Raw genomic sequence first — 26371 nt, 5'->3', positions numbered from 1 at the left:
CATCTGGGGCCATGGGACCCGTCAGGGCGCCTGCCCTGCTGCCACCTGCCCCCGGGGTTGGAATCTTGAGTTTGTGGCTGCAGGAAACAGCTCCAGACACAGGTCCCCAACCCAACCAGGCCCGTCAGCATCAGAACAGGCTCTGATGGAGACGTGACATCTCCAGACACGCAGAGCTTGGACCTCAAACTCACTAGAATAAAAAACTGGGGAAAAGAGAGAGGAAGAGCTAAAGGGGGAAACCTGGTAATGGGGGGAGTGAGGGGAATGAATGAGCGCGGGGCGCAGTCCCTCAGAGCCTAAGGACGGACAGGAGAGAAGAGTGTGTGTGTGTGTGTGTGTGTGTGTGTGTGTGTGCACGCGTTTGTCTGTGAGGTGGGGCCGCAGGAGAGATAAAGAGGGAAGCTTGACCTTGCTGAAGGTCAAGGGGGAGATGGATGGCTTGCTCAGTTGCCCGGTCTCCTCTCCTCAGCTTTGTAGAAATGAGTGTGGAGAAAACCAGAGGCTGCTGGGAGAAAGGCAGGGGGCGGGGGAGGGGCAGACCCTATTCTCCCACGTGTCTCCCCAGGGTCCGCAGGTCTCAGCACACTTCCCCAGGCCTGCTGACATCCCAGGGCGGCAGTGACAGGTAGTCCTGCTGCTTCAGGGCTTTGAAGAGCTGAATGGCCGGCACCTGGGGAAGGCCCTGGCTGGGAGGCTTCTTGGCCTGGAGGCCCTGGTCCAGGTCCCTGAGCTCAGGAAAGGGTCCGGGAGAAGAGGACTTTCTCTGGGGTGAGAGGGAGCCAGACCCCACGCCAGGGAGAAAGCAATAGTCACCCACCTGCTGCAGGACCAGGAGCCCCCCGGGGCATGGAGAGACCGGGCTCACCTCTCCCCGGGGCTCCCTTGGGCTCAGGACCTGGCTGCTGCCCACCAGAGGGGACTTAGGGGACATGGTGGGAGGGAGCTCCACATAGCTGTCAAACTCTGACCTCACCGGGGCTGGGGCTCCAGGGGGCCCAGGAGCCTGACCGGGACAGAGGCCCTGGTTCTGGCCTGCAGGGAGGCTCAGAGGAGGAACCCGAGGGGCGGACAGGGCCCCTGTGGGTAAGGTGCGCTCCAGGTCTGCAGTGCTGACGAAACCAGAAGCCGGGGTGCTGTCCTCAGAGCCCCCAGACGCAGCGGACGGAGCTGCAGGGCTATCCTTCGTGCCCTGACCCCCCACCATCTGCCCAGGTGCAGGAAGGACGGGGCCTGCCCCTGACTCCAGAGAGGGGCTCTCCTTGGCCCCCGGGGAAGGTCTCCTCTCCACACCCCTGGCCTGGCGCTGTCCCGCCACCTGGGCCAATGGGACCAGCTGCATCTGCTCCCCTTCAGGCAGGCACAGGTACTCCAGGGACCCTGGGGGCAGGGGCTTCTGGCTCACACCCATCCCTGGGAGCTCCTCCTGCCCTACAAGGTCAGGCAGGGAGAGGCTGTGGGGTGGCCCCAGGTAGGGGCCATTGAAGTCGAAGCCGGAAGCCTGGCCCTCAAGCCTGCTGGACGGGGCTGTCAGGCAGGGCAAGGGACTCGGGGGCGGGTCCGTGGGCAGGTCCGAGGCAGCCGGAGTCGTGTTAGGCTCAGATGGTGAGTCATGGGCATTTTTAGGGTCCTCTATGGTGAGAGGTGACACTTCGCTGTGCATGCAATTTACAGGGGACACCCTGTGAGAGAACAGGTGCAGAGATATTGGGACCACCTTGGGCACACATCTCAGCTCATGCAGGGGGGCTTGGGGGAGGGGACTCTAGGAGGCCTGGGGGAAGCGGGGTCCATGGAGAGCACAGAGCAGGCCAGGCTCGGTGGGTGGGGGAACCCAGGGCAGGAAATCGGACGTTCCTCCGGCTCCCCGTGCATCTGGCCCTCAGCCTCCGTGCTCTCGGTCAAGGTCCTCCTCTCCCAGGTGTGACCTTCTCACCCTTTGCTCCTTGACATGCCCCGCCCTTGCGAGCTCAGCCATCTCCTTGTCCCCTCCCCCAGCGTGCAGTGCCCTCTCCTGGGGGTTAGTGAGCTGGTGGCTCAGGTGCTGACCACGAGGGCCTGTAGCTCCTTGGCCATCCCATGAGGCTGAGGCAGTGTGGGCTGCCCCTGAGCAGCAGGGCACAGAGAAGCTACCTGTCGAACCTGAGCTCTGGCCCTTGCTAACCTGGAATCAGGATGTTCTTCCAGCCATCCAACTGGGTTGCCCCTGGCTTTAGTGCAAGCCATCTCCTTGGGCCTCTCCACACTGAGCACAGGCCAGAGGCCATCTCCTCAGAGCCTCCCATGCGCACCTTCCACTCCCGAGGGATCCCAGGTCCAGACACTCACCCCTCCAGCCCAGGGAAGAAGCTGTCCCACGGCCCTTTGTGTGAAGAGCTCCTGCTGGTGATGGCAGACACACTGCTGGGGAGCCAGAGCCCCGCACTCCCATTCTGGAAGGGAAGGAGTTTGTGCCTATGTGAGTGGGACCTTGAGATGGTGTTGGCGGGGGAGGGCTGTGGGGGTGACAGGGGATTCAGTGAGCCCCCAGAAATGGGAGGATCTCAGCAGCATCAGGACCAGACACAGCCTTCTGACACCAGGAGGGGAGGCCAGAGATGGGCTGGGACTTCCCTGGGATCCTCCACCCCAGCATTGGAAGACACGGACCCTGTTCTGGTGAGTCTGCTCATTGGGGTGTTGCTGCCTCCATGTTCACCCCCTAGTCTCCCCACATTGGCTCTGAGACCCTCCCCACACAGAGCTGGCCCTGCCTGGCTGCAGGGCTCTTTCGCTCTGTGGTGACCTCAGCCCCTGAGATGCTCCCCCAGCCTCACGACCCAGCCACCTCAGTCCTTCGTGAATGATCCTGTCTCATCCCCACATGCCTGCTGCCTACAGTGACCTTTCCCACCTGGTGCCACCCAGGTCCCGCAAAGCTCAGCTCTGCTGTCCTGTCCTGGGAGAGCCATCCTGCATCCCACTACCCCTCACCCCAGCCTCGGTAGAACCAGCCCCTTCCTGAGCCCACTTTTTCACTCCTGGTATCCCCACACTCAACTCGTTCCTGCTCCATGTGGGCCCCTGAAGGCAGGGCACCCCATGCATCTGCGGGGCCCAGGGGTCTTCAGGGATGAGCCTGCAGGCGCTGGCCCTGGCAGCCTATGCCCGCTCTCCAAGGCCCCAGGAAGAAGTGAGGACATGGGCACTGGCACAGAGGAGCCTTTACCACCCCAGCTGCCCTCACGAACAGATCCTACCTGGAACAGCTGGCTCTTACTGGGGTTGGGGATTTTCTCCTTCCACTTCTGGTTCAGCCTGTAAAGACAGCAGGAGGTGACAGCCACCAGAGACCTTAGGGCAGCTCCCATGCTCGTGTACAGAGGGGAACCTGAGGCCCAGGGAGAGGGCAAGATCTGTCCAAGAGCCCCCAGGGAGTGGTGGCAGAGCAAGGGAATGGAGGGATCAGCTGTGGGATCCCTGTGGCCCCCTGGGGTCCTGGGTACCCCACCCCCAGCCATCATGGAGTCCCCTTACCTGTACCCATAGGTGCCACAGAAGCGCAGGGCCAGGAGTAAGGTGAGGGTGATGAAGACTAGGACAACGGCCAGGCCCCACGTGGGCAGCACTTCGGGCAGCCAGGAAAGAAAAAGGAGCATTAGCATCTGGGGAGGGAAAAGCTGGAAGCTCAGGCAAAAGTGAGGGGCAGATTGAAGTAGCAAGTGAAGGGCCATGGGGAAGACAAGAAATCAGACCAAACCCTTCCCATCTCAGAGCCCTGTCGGCCCTGATGCTTGCTGATGGTAATTGGAATTTTGGGCTGAGTGGTCGCCGGTTAGTGGTTGACACAAAGGCTAATGAAGCCACGGGTCTTATTAATAGAGGGCTAAAACCCAGTCTGAGGGAGGCACGGTGACTACACCCACTCTTCTCTGCTCTTTCGAGATCTCACCTGCAGTCTCTGTTGTACAGTGTCACTTTTTTAAAAAATTTTTTTAAAAAAATATTGATTCCAGAGACAGAAAGGGAGAGAGAGAGAAACATCAATGATGAGAGAGTCATTGATCAGCTGCCTCCTGCACGCCCCCTGCTGGGGAGCGAGCCCGCAGTCCAGGCACGTGCCCTGATCGGGAATCGAACTGTGACCTCCAGGTTCATGGGTCAACTTTCAACCACTGAGCCACACCAACTGGGCAACAGGTGTCACTTTTGATGACTAGTGACACATGGGAGGGAAGGATGCTCGGTGGGGTGCGGTCACTTCTCTGTGTCGGCATCACCCTGTCCAGCGTCCCAGGGGCCACAGCAGGAGGGGCGGGTATGGGCGGGAAAGACATACCCCACTCCGTGTCCCAGGAGCTCTCCTCACTCCACTCGCTCCAGATCCCGCTGTAGCCGTTGTAGGGCTTGACCCTCACTCTCGCCTGGTACCTGGTGGAGGACTCCAGAGGGGGCAGCGACATGATGTAGGTGTTCTGGAGGGGCTCTGTCTTGCTCTCCTGTGGGTACAGGTGTGTCAGCAGGTATGCTGGGGCTGAGGCAACTTTTGGAGACCACATGGGCACAGCTGCAAACCCCTCCCAGCCCAGGTCTCTGCTACTTGTGAGCGCCCCCACCTCCCAGCCCCTGCTGTGGTTGCATCCTCGGGTCTGAGGCAGGAAAACTCCTACCACGGAGGACCCTCCTTTAGGCCCACACAGGGAGAGTACTCTGATGGGACCGGGGACCACACCTCTCGCAATGCACCGCTGTGATGTAAGACAACACCGTGGCCCAGAAAACCCAAGGGGTCACCCAGTCCCACTCTCATCATGAGATCCCTCAACATCCCTCCCAGCTCCTCGGGGGCAGCCTGAACCCTGATTAGGGCCTCTCAGGGGTGCAGTGCAGGGTGACTGGACTCTGGACTCTGAGATGGGGCTGTGGTGCCCGGAGCCTAATCCCAGATCCACCACTGATCCACCCCCTCCTGGCTTCAGTTTCTCCATTTCCAACCTGAAGGTCTGGGGCTCGCTCTGAGGTTTCTGTTCTGCCCTCTGGGTCCCCAGGTTCTGCACACGGATGGAGGGCTACCTGGGGGTAGGGACCTGTACCAAGCCCTGGGCTGGGGCCCTGCTGGCTTCATCAGGAGCAGATCTGCTCTGGGTGGCTGCACCTTTGTGTCCAGATGAGATTCCTCTGAAGAAATGTCCCCTTTATGACTTTTGAAAACCCTCATGCAGCATCTCTGAGCCCTCTGCACCCTAACATCTATGCCGCCTTTGATATTCAGGGTCACACGTGTTAATTTTGGCCAAGTCACATCATCTCTTTGAGCCTCAGTTCCTGCACCAAGGGATGGAACTATGACCTGCCAGCCAGCCAGCATTGTGATCACCAAGTCCTAGTGGCTTCTGCTGACTGGTCACCTGCCGGAGCCAGGCCTCTGGCAGGTGGCGCCCTCCCTGGTGTTGTCTCACATGCCTCCCCAGCAGCCCCCCAGGGCACAGGCCCTCACCTCCCACGAGTCTGTGTCTTTCTTGTACTGGACCTCGAAGGTATACTCTATGTATTTGAAGAACATCGCCTCTACTCCCCAGCGCAGGATGTAGCCGTCTCTGCCCTTGGTCAAGTTGAGTGTCGGGGGCGCCATCTGGACTGGAGGGAGGAGACTTTCAGGGAATACTGTTCCTAACATCCTCCCACGGGACATTCCTTTCGTTCCATGCTGGTCACAGGTGCCGTCTGCACCGGCCCCAGGACCCCAGGTCCCACCCATCTCAGGGTCTCTGCACCCCTTCACTGCATCATCCGATTTGACCCGAGCAGCCCTGATCTTGTTTGAGCTTCACTTGTTTTGTAGTGAGGTGACCCCAAGCATGGGTTACTCATAGCATTTAAGTAAAAATAAAATCACTATAATTGGTTCTATTCTAGAGCTGTGACTGTTCCAGGTACTGTCAGACATGCTCGCTCTACATGAATTATTTCACTCAATTCTAACAACACCTCTATGGGGTAGGTACCGTTAACTTGTTACACTTTGCAGACAGAGAAACTGAGCCCCAGAACAATGAGTCACTTATCAAGGTCGGGCAGCTAGCAAGGGCTAGAGACCAAGGTTGAAACCCAGCCAGTCCCCAGAGAGTAAGTGGTGGATTCTAACCCAGGTGGCTAAGACAAACTGGCCATTGCCTGCGACACACACTGAGGATGGGAAGGCAGAGAGGAAGAACCTGGTCACCCTGAAATAATGTGGCAGTTCCTTTGCATGGGACCTTGCTACATGCCAGGAATCAGGGAAATTATCCAGGGGTATTAACCAGGGACATTAACTAGGGATGTTAACCAGGGGTATTAACAGGGAGATTAGCTGGGGATGTTAACCAGGGATGTTAACCAGGGATGTTAATCTACAAGGAGCTTCAGTTTATTTGCCTGAACACTGATAGGAACAAAATATAGGTCAATTATTTTGAAGACTGGAAAGATCCATCAGGGGACGACTTTGGGAACCTGAAGGCAAAACACCCACTCAGGGAACGGACAGAAAGCTGGCGGGAGCACCGGGAGGCATGGCCGAGAGCACATGGGGCAGCTGCGGGCTGGGGAGGAAGGCGGAGCCCGCACAGTGGAGGGAAGGGCGTTAAAGGCATGTCCTTGGGGAACCTCCTACGTGTTATTTGCAGTCGCTGTTGTGTTACTGCTTCTTGAGAACCCAAGAGGAGATTCTAGAATCCAAGAGGCGATTCTAATGATATTTGTTCACTTTGCTCACTGGACTGCATTTGTTGAAAGTCACAAATGTGAAGACAGGGCCATAAGGAACCCTGAGCTTACGTGGTTTACACAATAAGACACAGCCCCCCTCCCCCCCCAGCCCCCAAGAGGGCTGAGGGCAAACTCACTGTGGTCTGAGCTCTTTATAAACTTCTCTTCCTCCTTTGGCCGAACAGAGACGATGTACTGGCTGTGGTTCCAGGGATCGGCCACGGGAACCTGGCACCGGTGTCGGACATAGGGGCCGCTGGCCTCCTTCAGCACCGGGTGGCATTCTTGCTCCCTGAGGGCCATAGCAGAAGTGAGGGCGGGAGGAGGCAGGGCTTACGGGGGCCGAGGCGAGCTGTGGCCGCGCTGGGCACCCATGGGCAGGAGAAGGCCTGGAGAGGGCAAGGCCTAGGGGAGGGAAGGGGACACTCACCCTGCGCTGGGGCTGGACTTGTAGAAGAGGGTGAAGGAGAGAGAGCTGGTCACCTCGAGCCTCACTTCCCAGGAGCAGCTGAGCTCAGTGCCCCCATCAAAGAAGCACTGGAGGTTCTGGGGCTGGGCCTTGTCCCCTGGGAGGGAGACAGTCCCTCACTCGTTCCCTCCTTCATTCAGTCCCAGCTCTCAGTAGCTGCCCACCATGAGACTCATCACAGGGAGAGCCTGGGCTTTGGGGCCCAGACCAGGGGTTAGGCTCCAGCCTGAGCCTGCCAGCTGTGTGACCACAGGTCAGAGAGTAAATCCTGTGAACCTTCATGCCCCTTATGGAATGGGGGCAGCGTCTAGTTTCAGGGCTTGAGGATTTGACACAAGAATGGTGGTTGGTTTGCACGTGGTGCAGCTCTCGGGGAAACAGCCGCTCAGAGCACCGCAGGGACCACTGCTGCAGTGATTCCTGGGCAGAAAGTGCGGACACCGGGCCCAGAGTGAGCCGGATGCTGGGCTGCCTCTGTGGAGTCACATGGGCAGGTGGGCCTGCGAGGCGCCTCTAAGTACATGGCACAGAGGCTGGTGGCGCCTCTAAGTACATGGCACAGAGGTTGGTGGCGCCTCTAAGTACATGGCACAGAGGCTGGTGGAGCCTGCAGTGTGGACCCCCAGACTCCTTTTGTCCAGGAACTGCAATTAGGTGCCCTCCCCACAGAAGGGTGTCATCCCCACTCCACTCCCTTACCTGGCTGGGAGTCCCAAAGGACCTCCGAGCTCCATTGGCTGGGCCGGCCCGAGAGCCCTGAGCCTGGGCCCAGCCGGGTGCGCACTCGGGCCACATAGGTGCTGCTGGGCATGAGGTGCTCTGGCCCCAGGTCGGCCTGCGGGATGGCGGAGTAGAGGGTGGAGGCATCCTGTCGGGAGAGAGGCGCTGTTGGAGCAGGTGCCGGCTGGGCTGGGTCCCTGTGGGCTCTGGGCAGAGCTGGCTGAGGTCCCTACCTCCCAGGAGTCCTGAAGCCGCCTGTAGAACACCTCGAACTCCAGGTTTGATAGCCACTGGCTCTGGGAACCCTCGAGAGTCACATTCCAGGTCAGCAGGAACCGGTCTCCGGCAGCACTGACGTGGAGGTCCTTAGGTGCGGGGGGCTGCACTGTGGGAGAGGAAGTCAGGGGTCTGTGAGGGGCTGCATGGCCTTTGTGTGGACAGCCTGGGGTTCCAGGAGGAGCGCTGCCCCGCCAGCTGACCGATCTTGGACAAGACCCCAGTCCTCTGTGGGCTTCAGGACCTTCATCTGCCGAATGGAGGGACTCAGTGTGACTGTGAATGACGGCTGTGCAGACAGCTGTGCACATATAACACAAGCTCCATACAAGGTGCTGACAATTACACTCTACATGCAGCCTCCCTCTGTCCCCAGGTGCCCACGACCCAGGATGTCGCCTGTGTGGCACCTCCGACCCAGCAGAGGGCACTGTGGCCCATGTTACTCTGTGGTGTCCATTCTCCTTCCCCTTCCCACCTGCCCAATGTCCTGCACCTCCAGTGCCCATCATAAAAGTCTCCTCCTCTAGAACCTTCTTGGATACCCCCAGGCAGAATCTTTGCTCCTTCCCCAGTCCCACCTAGCCAATCGTGTGGTCCTTACCTGGTGAGCTAATGTGTTTCCACATCTGCCTCCCCAAGCTGTCAGGGAGCTTGTGGGTTGGCAGGTTTTGGGTCTTGATCCCCTTCCCACTCCCCCGGGCCTGAGATGTAGTGGTTTAGTGAATTTGGGGGACAAAGTGAATGGAGAAATGAATGGAGACATGTAGGCAACCTCTAGAGACTTTCCATGAAATCATTTCATCAAGCAGCAGCAAGCATGCCTCTGTTGGAACCTACAGGGCCGGGCGAGCAGATTCGTTAATGAATGAATGGCATGGCTCCTGCCCTCCTGAATGCCCAGGGCTGACATTCCAGCACAAAGAATTCGGTAAGAGCAAACAGGATGTAAATATTCTATGCTGCACACGGAGCTCGGCGTGTTAGAGCGTGTCAGAGCTGGGGCCTTCAGAACATCTTCAGGCCAGGCAGGACACCTCTTTCCTGGCCCCACTCACACCAGGCATCACTAACCAATCCCTGCACTTGGCCCCTGAGGCTTCATGGAGTGGAGTCCCTCTCAGCATGGAGCTCTAGGAAGCTGCTACCAACTGAACTTCACCCAGCCTGAGAGATTTTAGTCCACCAGCCCATTTCACAGATGGAGAAACTGATCGAGAGAATAAAGCATCCAGATCTCCACATGTGGGAGCCTCGAGCAGATCAGATGCCCACCTGTCCTCTCCCGGTACCTCAGCCTCCCTGACTCATTGCCTTAATGGTTGGGGTGGAGCTGACTTCCCAACTAACAAATGCTCCAGGAGGCAAATGTCCTCCTCGCCTCCCCATTTTTATGGTGTCCCCATGTCCACTGTGATGCCTTTCCTGTTACCAGGCCATAAGCTTCACAAGGGTGGGGTCCTTCCAGGCCCATTCACTGCCTTCCTGCTGTACGTAGTGCTCCACGGGGGAACGGGGGAACGGGCAAATTGCACGCACACCCTGACCCTGACTTGTACTCCCATGTCCGCATCCCCTGGCCACATCCCAGTTGACTCCTCATTTCTCCATGGGATTAAGGCCTTAGGTCACATTCTGGGCCCCAGTCTCCTGCCTCTATCCTCCATCATCTCCCCAGTACATCACCCCCCCTGGCATCGTCACACCCTCATCTGACCATGTCATGCCCCCTCAATGGCTTCCCATTGCCTTGACGTTGACCTATAAGGTGGTGAGCTCCATCTAACATGCAGGAAACACTTGGCAAGTCTGTCAAGTGACCCAGAACTGTCACTTCTGCTCAGTGGTGGCACTTTGAAAAGTTACGAAACCTCTGTGGGTCTCAAGCACCTCATCTGAAAGATGGGTCGTTGCAGACATTGGATGAGACAATAAAAACGAAGGAGTCCCTTAAACTGGTAAGTGTTTATGTGAATGCTTCATCTAGAAGGGACGCTTCAGTGCTGGAGGCAGTGGCTCGGCAGGTGGTGGAGCAGCCAGGGCCGGGCAGGGGCACCTTTAGCCAGGGGCTCCTCACATTGCACCGGCTCCAACACCTCCATCATAAGGCGACCATATTCTGTCCCCTCAAGAGACCAAATCCAACCCTAGGCCAATGTCTCTACCCCTTGAAGACTCTCACTCCCTCTGCAGTCTGACCCCCCCCCCCCGGGGCCCACTGTCCACACTGGGGGCCACCCCCAGCCAAGGGCCCCAAGCCTCACCATGCTGGGTCAGAACAACGGTGAGCTGGGTGCCCAGAGGCCTGTCCGGTTGGAATGAGAAGCTGTCCTGGTCGGCAATGACAAACAGCTTGTAGGGAATGACACATTTTCTGGGCACACAGCGGGGAGAAGGGCAGTCGGACCAGGGCATGTCGTCACTGAGATCACAGGATACTGGCTGCGGGGGGGACCTGCCAGGAGAGGACGCAGGTCAGTCTGGACTGAAGAACTGCTCATTCGCAACATTACTGGGCGGCTCCCAGGTGTGAGGCTTTGCCCAGGGCCAGGCGGCCGGGCAGTGAACAAAACACACAGGTCCCTGCCCCCAGAGCCAGCGTCTGCAGGAGGGAGACACACATGAAACAGCTGGATGAAACTAATCGCGTGTCAAACGGAGAAAACTTTATGCAGACAAGGGCAGCAGGAAAGGGTGATAAGGAGGCCAGGAGTGGGGGTGCAATTTGAAAGAGGGGAGACAGGGAAGGACTCCTGAAAAAGGTGACATTTGAGTAGAAACTTGAAGGAAGTGGGGGAGGAGCCATGTGAATTCTGGGGAAAGGGGATTTCTAGTAATTGCAATAGCAAGTGAAAAGGCCCTGGGGCAGGCTCGGATTTGTAGTGTTGAGTGACCAGGCAGTGAAACATTGTGCATGGAATAGAGTATGTGAGGCTGGGAGGCCGAGGAGGCTAATTGAGTGAGGTGACAGGAGGTCAACACTTAAAAGGAATTTAAGGAATTTGGATTTCTCTGTAAGTGGGGAAATTTAGAGTTATGAGCCAAGGAGTGACATATTCTGACATATGCTTTGAAAGGATTCCTCTGGCTGCTGGGTTGTGGACAGATTGGTTTGAGGGGGGCTGGCAATACTGGAAGCAGAAGGACCAGTCAGGAGGCTTCTGAATATCCCAAGTGATAGGAAATGGTCTGACCCAGGGTGATTGTGTTAGCATTGGCCAGATTCACGTAAGTGAAGGGAGGTGGGAAGCCTGGAGCAGGCGTGGTCTTCCGGGGGCAGAGCAGGAATTGGGTTTAGGATGTTTAGGGTTGAAGACACCTATTTTCTGAGGGATGGGGTGGAGAGGCAAGTGCCCCTGTTGGTGTGCAGCTTCGGGGGAGGTCTGAGCTGGGGAGAGCAGTGGAGGCCCAGAGCCTGAGGTGTATCTCTGCCACTGGGCCACGTTATAAGAGTGGAGGACTGAGCCCTGGGGCATCTCACCCTTCAAGTTCAAAACCAAAAAGGGAGCTGGACAAGGAGACAGAAAGGATGGGCCGGGGACACAAGGGTGAGTGTGGTGACCAGAAGTCAGGAGAAAGAAGTGCGTTAGGAGGACACTGCGGTGGGTCCAAGTCAGGTGCGCTCCAGGTCAAGGAGGGAGAGGGCTCAGAGGGGCCCTTAGGCTTAGCGCTGGCAAGAGCTTTGCTGACTTCAGCAGGAGAGGTTTGGGCGGCCTGCTGGGGGCAGCAGAATCCGGGGAGTAGGATCAGGAGAGAGTAACTGGAGAGACCCGGGCCATCGGGTCTGGACAACTCTTTAGAGGCACGTTGCTACAAAGAGGGGCAGAGGGTGGGTCTGGGCTGGAGGAGATGGGGTCAGGAGAGGCCCCAGAGCTGCACCCCTTCTCGGCAACTGTAAGTGGGGGTTGGGTACTTCAGCTCAGTGATTGTGAATGATCTCAGGGGAGGGCCCGTCCATGGCACAGGAAAGAGTAGAGACCGTAGAGACAGTGATGTTCTTGAGCAGCAAGACCGAATGGGACACCGGCTGCAAAATCACTGCAGGAAATCAGGGCAGGCGGACCCAGGGAGGCGGTGGTGTGCGGCCTGGCAGAGTGTGGGGGGCAGGCGAGGGCCTCCCTTCCGTGGAGTCTGGTGTCTCAGCACAGGAGGAAGCAGGTCACAGGCAAGGGCGGGGGGTGCAGTGGGAATGAGGAGGGGAGAGAGAGACGTACAGAGGCTCCCAGGAGAGCAGGAGAGAGCTGAACAACCATGCTGGTGGGTGACAGTGGCTCCTCCCAGGGAGTCCTGGGAGGATCCTTGAACCCGTGACCCCAGCTGTTTAATTATTTCTATTACTGTGAGTTCCACTCTCACCAAACCCCAGCATGGTGCGAGGTATCTCCCCGAAAGGCATATTCCCCAGAGACCACTCGAGGGGAAAGGACAAACTCCTCCACCTGGAGGTTTCAGGGCTTGGGGACACATGGAGCCCAGCTGGCAGGCCAGACGCAGGTGTTGGCCAGCAGGTGGTGGGGGTGAGGGACCTCAGCTCCACAGCCTCAGTTTTCTCATCTGTGAACTGGGTGGGCATCTTATCCCCACCATGCCCACCTCTACAATGGAAGGTATGCGGGGTGATTTTGTTAAACTGTGAGAAAATAAAAGAAGATCATCACCATCATCAGCAACAGTTACACAGACGCTCTTCCCAGAAACCCTGGCATCGGTCACCAGCACCCGAGCCTGGTGGCCACCTGAAGGAGCAGGAGCTCCTGGGCAGGGGCCTCCCTCCTCTGTTCTCTGTCCAGGTCTTTCCTGGCACAGCCCCACACCGCAGCCCCTGCCTGCCCTCCAGCTCCCTCCATGCCCTCCAGCCCCAGCGTCACTCACTTATTCAGCCTGCGGTGGAGGGTCACGTTGATGACCTGCTGGGCGTCCTCGGTGTCAGCCCACCTGCAGATGATGCGGCTGGTGTAGTCGTTATGGCAGCTCAGGGTCTGCAGCGGGACGGTCCCTGACCCGAGAAAGGCAAGAAGGGATCACACCTTTCCCCTCTAGATGCCCCTTGTCACCATCCCTCCCAGCCTCTCCTGGGTGCCCAGCACGGGGGACCTCCTGCCTGTGTCCTTGGCCAGCTGCCAGGCCTGTGGGTTGGAAAAGGGAATGTGGTTCCCACAGTTATCAGAGATGCCAAGTTCTCTGGGAGCCCTTGGGGAGTGGGGTGCATGCGCCCCAGGAGCACCCCAGCTGGGCCTCCAAGCACCAGGAAGTTGCTGGAGAATACAAAGCAGGGAGAGGCCGCCAGGCTGAGGCCCAGGGAAGCAGGAATCGGTCAAGGCCACGTCAGAGGCGCAGAGTTGGGGGTGGGGGAGAGAAGGGGCAGGAAAAAGGCTGGAAGGGCCGGCCTGGAGGTCAGAGGACTTGAATGCCACCCTGAGAAACGTGGGCAGGGAGGGGGAGCCTCTGGGGTCTGGGGCTTTCTGGGGGATATGTGGTGGACAGCTTCACCCAACGGTCCCAGTGAGGAGGGGGGCTGGGAAGAGGAGAGAGAGGGGAGGGAGCAGTCGGGCTCACCTTGGGCCTCTGCCATGCTGGACTCCTGGCTCAGGGTGAGCAGGGCGATGGGGAGCAGGCACCAGGCCAGCGCCATCTCCCCGTCAGCTGTGGGCGAGCAGGGGCCAGCACGGGTGGGCGCAGGTCTGGGCAGGGGCCAGGTCCTCACTGGCCTGGAATCCTGTGTTCTTTCCGAGTTGGGGGCCAGGCCAGACCCATGTCAGCTGCTCCTGTGAATCTTCCCTGCAGGGTTCTGCCTTCTCTAGGCCTGTAGAGGAAATGACATCTGGGAGCTGCCCCTCCCAGTCCTGCATCCCCAGGGACTCTGCCCACTTTTAGGATGAATCCAAGAGTGGCTCTGCTTCGTGGGCTCCATCTCCCACTGTGGCCTCGGCCTGGCACCTTGGACCGTCCCTTCCCCTTAGACTCAGTGTCCTCCAGTGTGACCAGGAGGGAGGTACTCTCATGGCCTCTGAAGAAATGGGTTTCCACTGGGTCAGGTGTCGGGCTCCCCCGTGCAGAGCCCGGGTGGTGGGAAAACCAGAGAGGGAGGCCTAGTATTATTTTGAGTTCCCCATGGGCTACTGACCTACATCTGCTTTGGGGAGTCACTGGGTGGTGGGGACAGTGCCCTCCCCTGGGTGTGATCAGGTGTACACTCACACACTCGGGGCCTGGTGCTCTCCCCACCTCTGCCCCATTTCCTGGCATTCCTCCCACACCGCTCTCTGAATGCCATTTCCCTTTTCTCGGCAAGAGGCCGGGGATTTCCTCTTTTCATCCCTAGGAAAATAGTCTGAAACCTCACTCGAGTTGCAGGAGAGCATGTGCACGCGCGCACACACACACACACACACACAGGATAGATCAGCGGGCAGACAAACTGTTTTACCAAGGATGTGCTGAATGATGGAGGAACTGGGAATGAGCGTACAGCGATGGAGTAAGAAAACATGCTAAGATGCTCGGGGAACGTAAAACAGATCAGCTCAATCCCTGCCCCTCACACCATTCCCCAAATATTGGGCTGCTTGAACATCTAAATGGGCCCTGGCCGGTCTGGCTCAGTGGTTAGAGCTTTGGCCCTCGGACTGAAGGGTCTCGGGTTTGATTCTGGCCAAGGGCATGAACCTCGGTTGCAGGCTCCATCCCCGGCCTTGGTTGGGGCCCGTGTGGGAGGCAACCAATCGATGTGTCTCTCTCACATCTCTCTGTCTCTGTCTCTGTCTCTCTTTCTCTCTCTCTTCCACACACTTTGAAAAGCAATGGAAAAAATATCCTCAGGTAAGGATTAAAAAAAAAATTCAATGGGAGAAGTCGAAGCATATTAAACTGGCAAACCATAGAAATGAATGCCTTTAAACTATTCAAGCTTAAACACAATGGAAGAAATCAGAGACGAAGGCTGACAGAAGTACATAAAAGGAAAATCTTCTATATTTTATAAAAATAACCAGACCATAAAGCAAAGGACAAAGCACAAAAGAGAAATGTTTGCAGCAAAATTATGAAGAACAGATTACTATGTTTACATTGTAAATGGTTAAAACAAATTAATGTCATCAAAGAACACAAGCATAAAATCCACACAGGCAGAAAATTCATATTAGTGGCTAACAAAGATAAAATGCTCACCGCGAGCCAGCTGGGTTCAAAGGGCTTTATGGATATGAATACATGAATGTGTGGGTTACTGCTAGAACCCCCACTTTATAGGCAGGAAACCGGTAGATGGGCCACAGTCATACAGCTAGTGAAGGACAGGCTGGGACCGAAGGCCACAGCAGGTGGGCGCTGGAGTCTGCACTCTCAGCCACTACACCAGTAGGTTGTAGAGGGGCCCTGCTTCATGGGCTCCAGCCCCACTGTCGCCTCGGCCTGGCACCTTGGTACCATACGTGTCTATTGTGATGTATGTGACCCAACACACATTTCTATAGACATGCATAAATACAGGCAAAACAAAACAAAACTCTTTTTTAAATCCTCACCTAAAGATATGTTTAGAGAGAGATAGAGAGAGAAACATTGGTCGGTTGCTTCCCATCTCCCTGACCTAGGATCGAACCTGCAACCTAGGTATGTGTCCTGACTGGGAATCGAACTGGCGACCTTTGGGTTTACTAGACAATGCTCAACCAACTGAGCCACCCGGCCAAAGCCAAAACAAAACTTTAAAACATCTCGTTTAGTGTCCTCGGGGAGATTTGAGAAATCATAGCCTTTTAAAAGAACAGACTGCTATGCAAAGAATAAATAAATAGAGATCTTGGAATTTGGTGGTAAAAAAAAAAATCCATAATTAAAAAATACACTCAGTAATGGGCCATATTACAGAATGACTGCTACAAATGACTGTGCCGTGATGCTACGTGTTGAAGACGGAGCAAATGGGCAAGGAGAGGGATCGTCTTAGAGAAAAGTGGAGGCCTGGAGAAGAAATCCAGGAGCTCCAACATCTGGAAGCAGAGGACAGAGGTAGGCATGGCAGATGGTGTCAGCCAACTAGCTCCCCCTTTCTTCCTTGGTAACAGAAGTTCAGGTTTTATCTGGACCTTTTGCTGCGCAGAATAAAAGACTGTATTTCCTGTAGACTTCTAGCATTAGGTGTGGCCATATGACTAAATGTAATCCAGGGAGATACAAGTGGAAACATTGGATGTGCTCTCCAAAAAGGCTGTTTAAAGGGAGTTGGCTCGGGTGGGAGAGGTCCTCCTACCTTTCCTCCTTTTTCCCACCTGCTACTTGGAAGTGATGGCTGGAGCTCCAGCAGCTACTTTGGACCACAGAGTTACCTTGAGGATGAAAGCCACATGCCACAGAAAGAGAGAAACTTGGATCCTTCTTTTCACTGTGGGGCAGCCATACCAGCCTGAGGCTGCCTATCTCTAGACATCTTTTACGTGAGTGAAAAATAAACTTCTGTATTGTTAAACTACTGTTGTTTGGGGATTTTCCATGTGAGCCCAAATGGATACAATTAGAAATAGAAGAAAACTTCACAGGGCTTTGAAGGAGACGACAGTTCACTAGTGAAGAGTAAGATTAATTTTAAATAGTGCCATACTCAGTCACATGCTGGTGAACCTTCAGTCATCCAAGAATAAAAGGGTAATCCTAGAAGCTTCCAGAACGAAAGAAACAAAAACAGGTTCTTTTTAATGTAGCAAGAGTTAGGTTGGCAAAAATTTTCCCAAGAAGTTAGTGACCCTGAACTCCAAATACACAGTGATGTCTTGAAAATAAGGAGAGAGAACAGTTTAAACTTAGAATCATAAAAAAATTAAGCTTACTTTGACATTCAAGGGAAAAACCCCACAATGTTTTGGAAATGTAAGGGCAAAAAAAAGCTTTTTAGGTATTTTTTGAAAAAAATTACTCTAGGATGTACTTCAGGAAAGAAAAAAAAAAAGAAAGCAAGGAAGCATGTGATACTGGAAAAGGTGGAGAGAAAATAAACCAATAAGACTTGCAGCTAAGTAAAGAAGAATAGTTCCTGTATAGAGTGAAAATAAATACAAGACACTATTAAATTCAAAAATCAGATGATTTTACCCTGGGAGTTGGCTGTGAGTTGTGGTGGACAGGAGGGGAGAAGTGAAAGTTTGCTAAGCACAAACTTTAGCAAGGGCATCTGTGTGTTAATTATACCCAAGTGCTGATGGAAAATGGAGGTTAAATGTGTGTTAAAAATATAAGGGTTAAAACTCACTAAGAATGAGAGGTGACTGCAGGGGCAAGAAGGAGACAGGGAGGGAAAGGAGGAGGGAGAACAGAGAAGAGAGAAACCAAACACCTCCTCCCTCAAGAGAAACACGCGCTTCAAAGCTCCCAAACCCGAGAAGAAATCTGATGGTAGGAGTAAAAACTGGAAGCGAAAAACAAAACAAACACCCAGCCCACTGCAAACAAAAGCAATTTCAGAGGACAGTCTGACAAAGGCCTTTAAAGAAAGAATGCATTGCGGTAACTTAGGGATTATTCCAGAAAGGGACAGAGAGCCTTTAAAAAATCTATTCACGACTAAAAGAAACAGATGAACAGGCTGGTGGGTGTGGCTCAGCCTTCGAGCCTCGACCTAGGCCCCAGGAGATCCCGGTTCGATCGATCCCGGGTTTCGGGCTCGATCCCCAGCAGGGGGCATTCGGGAGGCAGCCAAACAAGGATGACTTTCATCATTGATGTTTCTCTCTCCCTCTCCCTTCCTCTCTCTGGAATCAATAAAATATATTTTAAAATAAAGAAACAGATGAACAGATTAAAGAGGGGGAAAAGGGTAAGTCTCTCTTGATAGATGCTTCTAAATAGTTGATAGTACAAAAGCCATTCTTGACTAAACAAATAAACCTTGGCAAATGAGGAGAGGAAGGAGAGACTGACATTTCTGGAATCTACTAGAAACCCGTGGCGATGACATCAGAGGCAAAGAGAACGTTGGTGCCCTCCTGGTCAGAGGCATAGAGAAGCTGCCCACGATCGTCAGTCCTCTCCCAAATAATCTTTAAATTCAACGCAATCTAATCAAAATGCCAAAAAAGTTTCAAAAGGATTTTTAATGGGCTTGAGAAGCTGATTCCAAATTATAACAAACCGAAAATGAGAGACTTGCTCTATGTGCTATAGAAATAACAAGGAATATAATAATAGACGGAACAGAATACAGTACCGGCAATAAGCAAGGAGGAGTTCGAGGGGTAATAAGGGCCTTTCAACTCACCGAGGTGAGGATGGGCTGCGTGCAGACAGCTAATGGTACTGCCATTATTAGCCGATCATTTTTCAGGTTAGATGATCACTTTACATATTACCCACCCCTCTAGATTCTAGGTGGATTAAAGATCTAAAAACCAAAACTAAAACGATAAAAGCACCACAGATACTTCTTTCATCTGAGGGGCTGAACAATTAATTCATCAAATCCAGACAGCATTAAGTAAGAAATAATGGCAGATTTTACTTGCAAGCTATGAATACATTTTTAGATGAAACAATAAAAACAGGTGATAATCTGGAAGAACATATTTTCAACACACAGTCGCATAAGTCATCAACACACGTGATGAATGATTCACTCCTCAGGCGCAGAGATACAAGGCAAACAATCCATCAGAAAATGAACAAACGACATTTCCCTGAGCACCATTGAAGGAGGCCCTCTAGTGAAGGTGCACAACTTCCCCCATCATCAGAGAAAAAACTCCAAGTGGGAGCCAGATAATTTTCACCCAGTTCATTGGAACCAATTCAAAGAGCCTCTCCCTGCAGAGAAACCAGCCTTTCCACGCCGGACCCGGCGGGCAGATGTAGATCCCGCTGCTTGGAGGCTGGCGTGGAAATGCCTTAACCACGCCGCCTCTCGCCCAGCAATTCCGCTCCAGGGAGGGCTGCAGGGGCGCTTCACAGGCGAGGAAAATCCGAAGCCGCCTAAGCGTCCCCCAATACGGGGCTGGGCCCACTGGGGTGTGTCCAGATTATTAATAAGGGCCATGTACATTGTAGGGTTAACAAATGAGTTCGATCTATATGTATGGTTGTGGCAAGTTGCTAAAACACAATACCAGGCGAGAAAATAATTCAGAACAAGACATATGGAATAATCTCGTTTCTGTACAAAGAAAACCCACATACTTATGTTATGCTTGGAGAGTGTTTGGAAGGCCCCCGGTGGAGAGGGCAGGGCTGGAAGCAGGGGATAGAGATGCTGCACGATTCTGGATGATTCTAATTTTTCATAGAGTGGACATCCGTGCACTTACTTGTCTAACCTTAAACACGCTCACTAAATGCTGAGCTGTCCTGTAGCGCTGGGGAAAGTAGCACAACAAACGTAGAACCGGTGAATGGAAAGAGGGACCTGAAGCTGCCGGGAAAGGCTTGACTTGTGAAACCCTTAGGCGGAGAAAATCAGAAAGTAACGGGGTCTCGGAAGAAGAAAAATTGTATATAGGCAACTGTCACCAGAGGCTGTCCGGCGAGGCCCACAGGCTCGTAGCCCAGTTCAGACCCCTGGAGACACCCGCCCTCCCATCTGCGGGGCAATCACACGCCTGCCCATGCCTTCACACACCTGCACACACGTGCAGGCACCCCTGGGCGCCCACCCGCCACCCAGACAACACACTTGCGGACAGAACGCTCACGCCTAGGTCCGAACCCAGCCGAGGGACAGCAGGTCAGGGAGAGTGTGACAGCCAAAGCGTTCTTTGAGGGAGAAAACTGTCTGTGGGTAAGGGACTGGGCTTCTCATTTTCCAAAGTGAGCTCCGCAAGCCACACCAAGCCCTGGCCTGAGCACAGCAGGGCCCGTTTCCCCTCCAGCCTCCCAGGCTCCACATCCCCGCATCCCCGCGGACACCATGTGCATGTGCGGCGCCCCCCTTTCTCTCTCTCAGTGTCGGGGACTGTCAGCGCTCCTCCCATTCTAGATGTGAGGACACAGAAGCCCAGAGCAGGGAGTGGATGTTCCCACTGTCCCCAACGCCTAGTGACACCTTAGTAAACTAAGCAAAGATGGAAGGAACACAGCGCCTGACTCCCAGGCCTGAGCTCTCCACCCCGCTAGGTGTAGCTAGTTGAATCCCACCAGGGAGGCCTGCCCTCCCCCCAAGCCCCTCACTCAGCACCCAAGCAGGTCAGCACCCAAGCGGGTCGGCACCCCGGTTGACTCCTCACCCACCAGCTGCCCTAGGAGTCCGGGCTCAGGTCTTTCCAAGAGGCCAAGCCCTAACCTCAAGTCCCCAGAGCTTAACACCCCCAGGCTCTCCCTGTCCCTTCTGTCCCAGTCTCTCCACACTCCCCTGCTCCCCACCCCACGGTCAGCCTGCCCCTAAAGCCAGGACCTACCTCTCTGTGGACGGCAGACCAACCTTCTGCCGGAGGCTCCAGGCCGCAGGGAGCCTCTCACGCTTCCTATTTATGCTGACGTGGTCCTTAGGAAACCGAGAAGCAGAAAGGGGAAGTGATGCCCAGGCCTGCTTCTGCACAAGCAGCTGCCCAGCTTCTTAGAACTGTGAATGCCAGGATATCACTTCTTTTTTTAATCTTCACCTGAGGATATTTTTTCCATTGCTTTTCAGAGAAAGTGGAAGGGAGAGAGAGAGAGAGAAACATCAATGCGAGAGAGACACATTGATTGGTTGCCTCCCGGGATTGATCCTGCAACCCTTCAGTCCGAGGGCCAATGCTCCAACACTGAGCCAAACCGGTTAGGGCCGCCAAACCTGCTAGGGCCGCCAAACCGGCTAGGGCCACCAAACCGGCTAGGGCCGCCAAACCGGCTAGGGCCGCCAAACCGGCTAGGGCTATCACTTTTCACGCTAAGCCTTACTGTTAGCCGACGTTCCCTCTGCCAGAAGCACTTCTACCCCACTTCGTCACCCTGTGAACTCCTACGCATCCTCTGTGAGCTCAGCACACACTTCCTCCATGCAGCCTCCCCTGATGCCGCAGAGGATGCAGGGGAAGGTGGCTGCAATTCCAAGAGCAAGTGAGAGCCCAGAGCCATGTGGACCTGGGCTGGACTCCCACCTCCACTACTGCTCAGTGTGAGCGACGCAAATGCCCTGCCTGTAACTTTGCCAGGTCTCAGGATGCCCATCTGTTGCTTACAAGCATCTAGAACATCAAAGGGCCATTGAGAGAAACAAATGAGATGCTGATGGCGAGACCTGAGCTCCGACATGGCCAGAGTAACCCCCAAGGGTTAGCCGGTATTATTTTGATCCCCCCAGTGTCCTGTCGTCTTGCAGCGGCCCACACTGTCCCACAGTCCTCAGCGTTCATGGCTGTCTTTCCCCAGCACTGTCTTATGCGTGGCTCACTTTTCTCTCCCAGCACCCAGCACATGCCTTAGCACAGGGGGGCTTCTTAGTGACTATAGGTGGAATGAATGAATGAAAAACTCCTGAGCACGGCAGGGCTAGAGTTAAGGCAAACCGAGCAAGGCACCTCCTTGGGTACACAACTTAAGGGGGCACCCAAACACTCAGTAATCAAGATGCATAATGTTTTAATGCAATATTGTACAAAGTCAAAATTCATGCAAAAATTCACAATAAAATATGAAATTTTAAATACAAGTTCAATAACAGTGTCATGCCAAGCCATATTGAGTCTGACGTAGATGGAAAACGCAGAGACAGAGTGAGTGGAGAGGAGGGTGCCTCCTGGGGAAGAGGATATAGGGGCAGAGATGGGGACAGGGGGCAAGAAGGTCCTGTAACAAAGCCATTGGGCTCCTGGTCTTTCTCCGGAATGCCCTCCCAGGCGGAGAAGGCCCAGGCTGGAGGGCAGAGTGGTGGCTGCAGGGCCTGAGTTCTCTCGGGGCTTTTGCTGGTGTGAAATCCCTCTTGGCGTGGAGAGGTCATGCAGGGGTCTGTCAAGCGGAGAGGAGGGAGTTGAAATAATGTCCAGGGCCTATCTTCTCTCCAAGGTGCTCCCACCCCATCTGTCCCCCCATGCTCCTCTGTGAGTTGGCCAGACTGAGGACTGGGGGCCACTTGAAGGGACCATACCCAGGCCTGGTCAGCAAGAGCCCAGTTTTGGGGGAGAGAGTCCCTTCCAGAGGTCAAAGTGATACCGGTGTAATTAGCTAGTTATTAATAATAAGAAAGGAGCAAAGGGGGAAACCAAACACTATAAGCATGGCCATTTCAGGCAGCTTTACCAGGAAGCTGCAACTTTGCACTCCCCAGGGAGCCACCAGTCCATTCCCTGCAGATTACTGGGGGGAGGGACTAGACAACGGGGAAGGTGGGTGCATGAGCAGTGAGTCAGGGTGACATAGGGAAGGTACTTGTCTCTCAGTCAAACCTGGGAACAGAGAACACTGGCTAGAGTGGGCAGGGCCACTGCAAGCCTGCAAAAATTTGGGAATACATAATCCCCTAGAGAAAGGAACTCTTTCTCTCGGCTCTCCAGTTCCTTTGTCTTTGCTCCTGCCTGCGTTCCCTCCATAGCCCTGTGGCCCTGCAGACCTCACATGCAATGGACTGCAGCTGGGAACACAAGCTAAGCTGGCCTGATGCTGGACTGCACGCTGCTCCAACACGGAGTGGAAACTCTGGGCACTGGCTTTGATCTTAGCCTTGCTGAAGCCACAGCTACACTTCTTCTTTGGTGGGACAAGGGGAAATGGGACCTTGGAAATTCAGGGGTATAATTCCACAGGAATAAAGCTTTCTACAACATGTCATCTTGTAATGAGGGCCTCCAGAAATTCTTATTCCAGTGGCACCCCAAGAACCCCACTTCTACCTACAACAAAGGGAGGTGGTCCACTTGGTCCATCACTGGCCCAAAGCATTGGGCCTGAGAAGACCAACAGGGGCGCTGGGCTTTCCAGGTCGCCAGGGATTTCTGCTGCCCGGGAGCTCGGGAAGGTCCATCTTGTTCCCCCAGGGAAGGTCTAACCCCCACTGCCCATCATAAAAGGGCAAGAGACGCCCACTGTGAGGAGTCCAGCTCCCAGTTAAATACCTGTGTGTGATTCTCGGGCTGACCATAGGCAATTACAGAGCTTTCCGTGCGGGCCTCTGGGAGAAGCTGCCGTCCACTCCAGACTCCTGCACAGGGTCCCGGCAGGCTCGGAGGGCCTGCAGTCAAGGACTCAGGCGCCTGCCTGTCATGCGGTCATGCATTCTCCTGCCAAGACCTCTGTCTTCTTCGGGTGCCTCTAAGGAGGCCTCTTTATTGAGGACGAAAGGGAAAAACACCTGTTTTCCCACTGACTCAGCAGCCAGAACTTTTCCACTCCCAGCCCTCTCCTCTCCTCTCCCTTCCCAGGACCCCAGGGAGCCTTTGTTCTGGTTCCTTCAACAGTGACAGGATCCATCTGACACTCCACAGGCACTTTGTTCTATGGGGAAAAGTAGAAATGGGGGATTTGGTGCTTTCTTGGGTTTTACACTCTTGCTTCTACCATCACAGTAAGTGATTAAGGCTTAACTCTTTCTGTTTGGGGCTTGTTGCTTTACCTGGCGACTCCCACACCTGGCAGCTCAGCTCCTTCTCCTAGCCCAGGAGATCCTGACAGCTGGTCCTACCCCTTCCCCAGGTGGGCAAAGGTGCACCTCAGCTTCCCAGATCCCCATGTGATGGGGACTCAGTAGTGACATGGCCTGAAAATAGAATATCAGAATTTAATATTGTTCCACTTGGAAAAATTGTCAATGATATAAACACAAGCAAACCAGCAACAGCAATAAGAAGTCAGAAAAAAATAAAACCAGAAAAAAACTTAATCACGCTCGTGAGGGTGCCTTTGATGTGGGTGTGAGATCCCACAGGGGATACGGCCTTGGTTACTCAGTGTGGTTCTGCCGGGAGGGGTGGGGAACGCGTGGTTCCCGTCCAGTTCACACACCTGCTTCTCTCAGCTCTGCGATTCCTGGCCAACTGCCTCCAAAGTCACGGAACCCGGCTCCTCTCTGCCTGGGACTTAGGAACTTTGGCTCAAGGAATTCTTAAAAAAGTTCTTTACTGTATTTGCTTAAACTTTTTTTTTCATTTCCATACTCTAAAATGTATAAATCTTAAGTGTACAGAGCAGTGAATATTTATAAAACTATACACCCACGTAATCACCACTAGATCAAATATAGAACGTTCCAGACTCCAGAAGCCTCCCTGTTCCCCTTCCCTGTCACTCTCTCTCAAAGGTAACCACTACTCTGGTTTTTCTCACTATAAATTAGTTTTGCCTGTTTTAAAAATTGTGGTAAAAATATGCATAACATAAAATTTGTCATTTTTACCATTTTAAAAAGATTTTTTTAATTGTTTTTTTTTTTTTTTTTTGGTTGTTTTTTTAGAGAGAGAGGGGAGGGAGAGGGAGAGCCAGAGAGAAAAACATGGATGTGAGAGTGAACATCAATCAGATGCACGCTCCCTACCAGGGATGGAGACCGCACCTGGACATGTGCCTTGACTGGGAATCGAACTGGCAACCCTTCAGTGCACACAACAACGCCCAACCAACTGAGCCACACCGGCCGGGGCCGTTTTTACTATTTTAAAGTATACAGGTCAGTGGCATTAAGCACATTCACATTGTTGTACACTGTCACCGCCATCCATCTCCAGAACTTCTTCAGCGTCTCCAACTGAAACCGTGTCCCCACTGAACACTGACCCCCATTCCCCTCCCTTCCCAGCCCCTGGCACTCACCGTTCTCCTTTCTGTCTCCATGATTTTGACTCCTCTAGGTACCTCATATAAGTGAAATTACACAAGATTTGTCTTTCTGTTTCTGGCTTATTTTATTTATTATAATGCCTTCATGGCTTATCCGCACTGTATGTAGCATGTGTCAGAATTTCCTTCTTCAAAGGCTGAATGATATTACATTATATGGATATATCACATTTTGTTTATCCATTCATCTCATCTGTGCTAGATATTTAGACTGTTTCCACCTTGGGGCTGTTGTGAGTAGGGCTGCTGTGAACACTGGTGCACAAACGTCGGTTCTTTGGGGCATATACTCAGAGGTGGGACTGCTGATCACATGGTCCTTAGGTGTAAATTATTGGGGAACTGCCACAGTGAATTGTGCCTGGTTTTGAACTGCACTGTATGGAATCGTTTTCTGCTTGGTTGCATCTCAAATGCTTCAATTAAACAAAGTGACAGGCAAGGGCTTTCTGATGCCAGCGTTGTGGCAAGCCTGCTCTGTTCTGCGTATCGATACCAACTCAGCTGTGGCGCAGAGGCCCCATATCTGGCTCTCAAATGATGGGCCATGACCACCTTCCGAGGCGCTGTTAAAAATGCAGATTTTCCACTTCCAGGTTAAATGAGAAAGTAAAGCAAAATCACAGACTATATCTCTCAGGTACTAATCAAAACAAACAAAATTGGCTAAGAAATTCAGACAAAAATGTACCAGTAGCAACCAATGGAGGGCATGACCTGCTGTCAGTTTTACAATGTGGAGAGAGAGGCTGGCAGGCCAGCGCAGGATCCCTCTGCCCCTTTGGCCAGAAGCAGTACTTAGAAAGAGGGTGAGTCAACAAATCCTGACAGAAATAATCTCCAAAGTGGAGAAGGGCAGGTTAGGGGCAGAATAGACGCCCTGCTAAAATCTGGGAAAGGCCCTCAACCGCCTGCTCCCCCCTGCATGGAACCTAAACACGCTCGGCCGGCACGGACGTCCCTTGCTCCACGGCCAAGGGCTCAAGGACAGGGAGCGATCTATTGCTTCAGTAGGTGCGAGGACCTGGATACCCCAGGATCCCTTTACTACAAACCCCTAGATCCTGGTTAAGCTTAGTCTTTCAATGCATTGCTGGACTCCAGGAGGTGACGATATTCTCTAAAGCTCCCCTCCCCCATTCCAAACCAAAACCAAAACCAAAACCTAAAATCAACAAAAATCATCGCTGAAACCTGAGTATTAAACAAACAGGAAATAAGGTCTTGGATTTGCTGTCAGTGCAGATGCTGAATCAGCAGCTCCGACCGGCTGACACAGAAACCTCGGGTTCCCAGCAGCATGGGCAGGTTCTCACCTTGAACTCAAGACTCTTTAGGAATGGCAAGTATCTCCTCTGCCCCAGGAGGTGTCCCTAGACCATCCCATTTAATGCTGCATCCTGCTCTCCCCTCGCCTGTCCAGTCCCCTTAAATAGCTCTACTTCTTTT

General features: G+C 53.8%; 1 protein-coding gene across 2 annotated transcripts; it reads right to left on the bottom strand.

Annotated features, from left to right (window-relative positions):
- Nucleotides 1-580: 580 nt before the first annotated feature.
- On the bottom strand, nucleotides 581-13826 carry CSF2RB (colony stimulating factor 2 receptor subunit beta). 2 transcript variants are annotated; one of them, XM_087813985.1, is made up of 13 exons: nucleotides 13751-13826; nucleotides 13067-13190; nucleotides 10459-10649; nucleotides 8152-8303; nucleotides 7898-8066; nucleotides 7160-7295; nucleotides 6867-7039; nucleotides 5477-5616; nucleotides 4319-4478; nucleotides 3517-3607; nucleotides 3240-3297; nucleotides 2329-2432; nucleotides 581-1682 (listed from the first exon to the last, which is right to left on the bottom strand). In XM_087813985.1, the coding sequence occupies exons 1-13, from the start codon at nucleotides 13824-13826 to the stop codon at nucleotides 581-583; spliced, it is 2676 nt and encodes an 891-aa protein (XP_087670111.1). The 2 variants fall into 2 exon arrangements, with proteins under 2 accessions (XP_087670111.1, XP_016078884.2); XM_016223398.2 differs by having other exon boundaries at nucleotides 6867-7021.
- Nucleotides 13827-26371: the final 12545 nt, after the last annotated feature.

Source organism: Miniopterus natalensis, chromosome 2 (assembly GCF_054644295.1).
Source record: "Miniopterus natalensis isolate mMinNat1 chromosome 2, mMinNat1.hap1, whole genome shotgun sequence".
Taxonomy (NCBI): Eukaryota; Metazoa; Chordata; class Mammalia; order Chiroptera; family Miniopteridae; genus Miniopterus; species Miniopterus natalensis.
The sequence above is the reverse complement of the archived record's forward strand: the minus strand, read 5'-3'. Positions and strand labels throughout refer to the sequence as shown.

Excerpts from the sequence above, each read along its gene's own strand:
- CSF2RB (XM_087813985.1), bottom strand. The coding sequence starts at position 13,826 with ATGGCGCTGGCCTGGTGCCTGCTCCCCATCGCCCTGCTCACCCTGAGC. Across the intron at positions 5,617-6,866 it reads TATAAAGAGCTCAGACCACA|TCCAGATGGCGCCCCCGACA; the intron begins GTGAGTTTGCCC and ends TCCTCCCTCCAG. Across the intron at positions 2,433-3,239 it reads GTAAGAGCCAGCTGTTCCAG|AATGGGAGTGCGGGGCTCTG; the intron begins GTAGGATCTGTT and ends CTTCCCTTCCAG.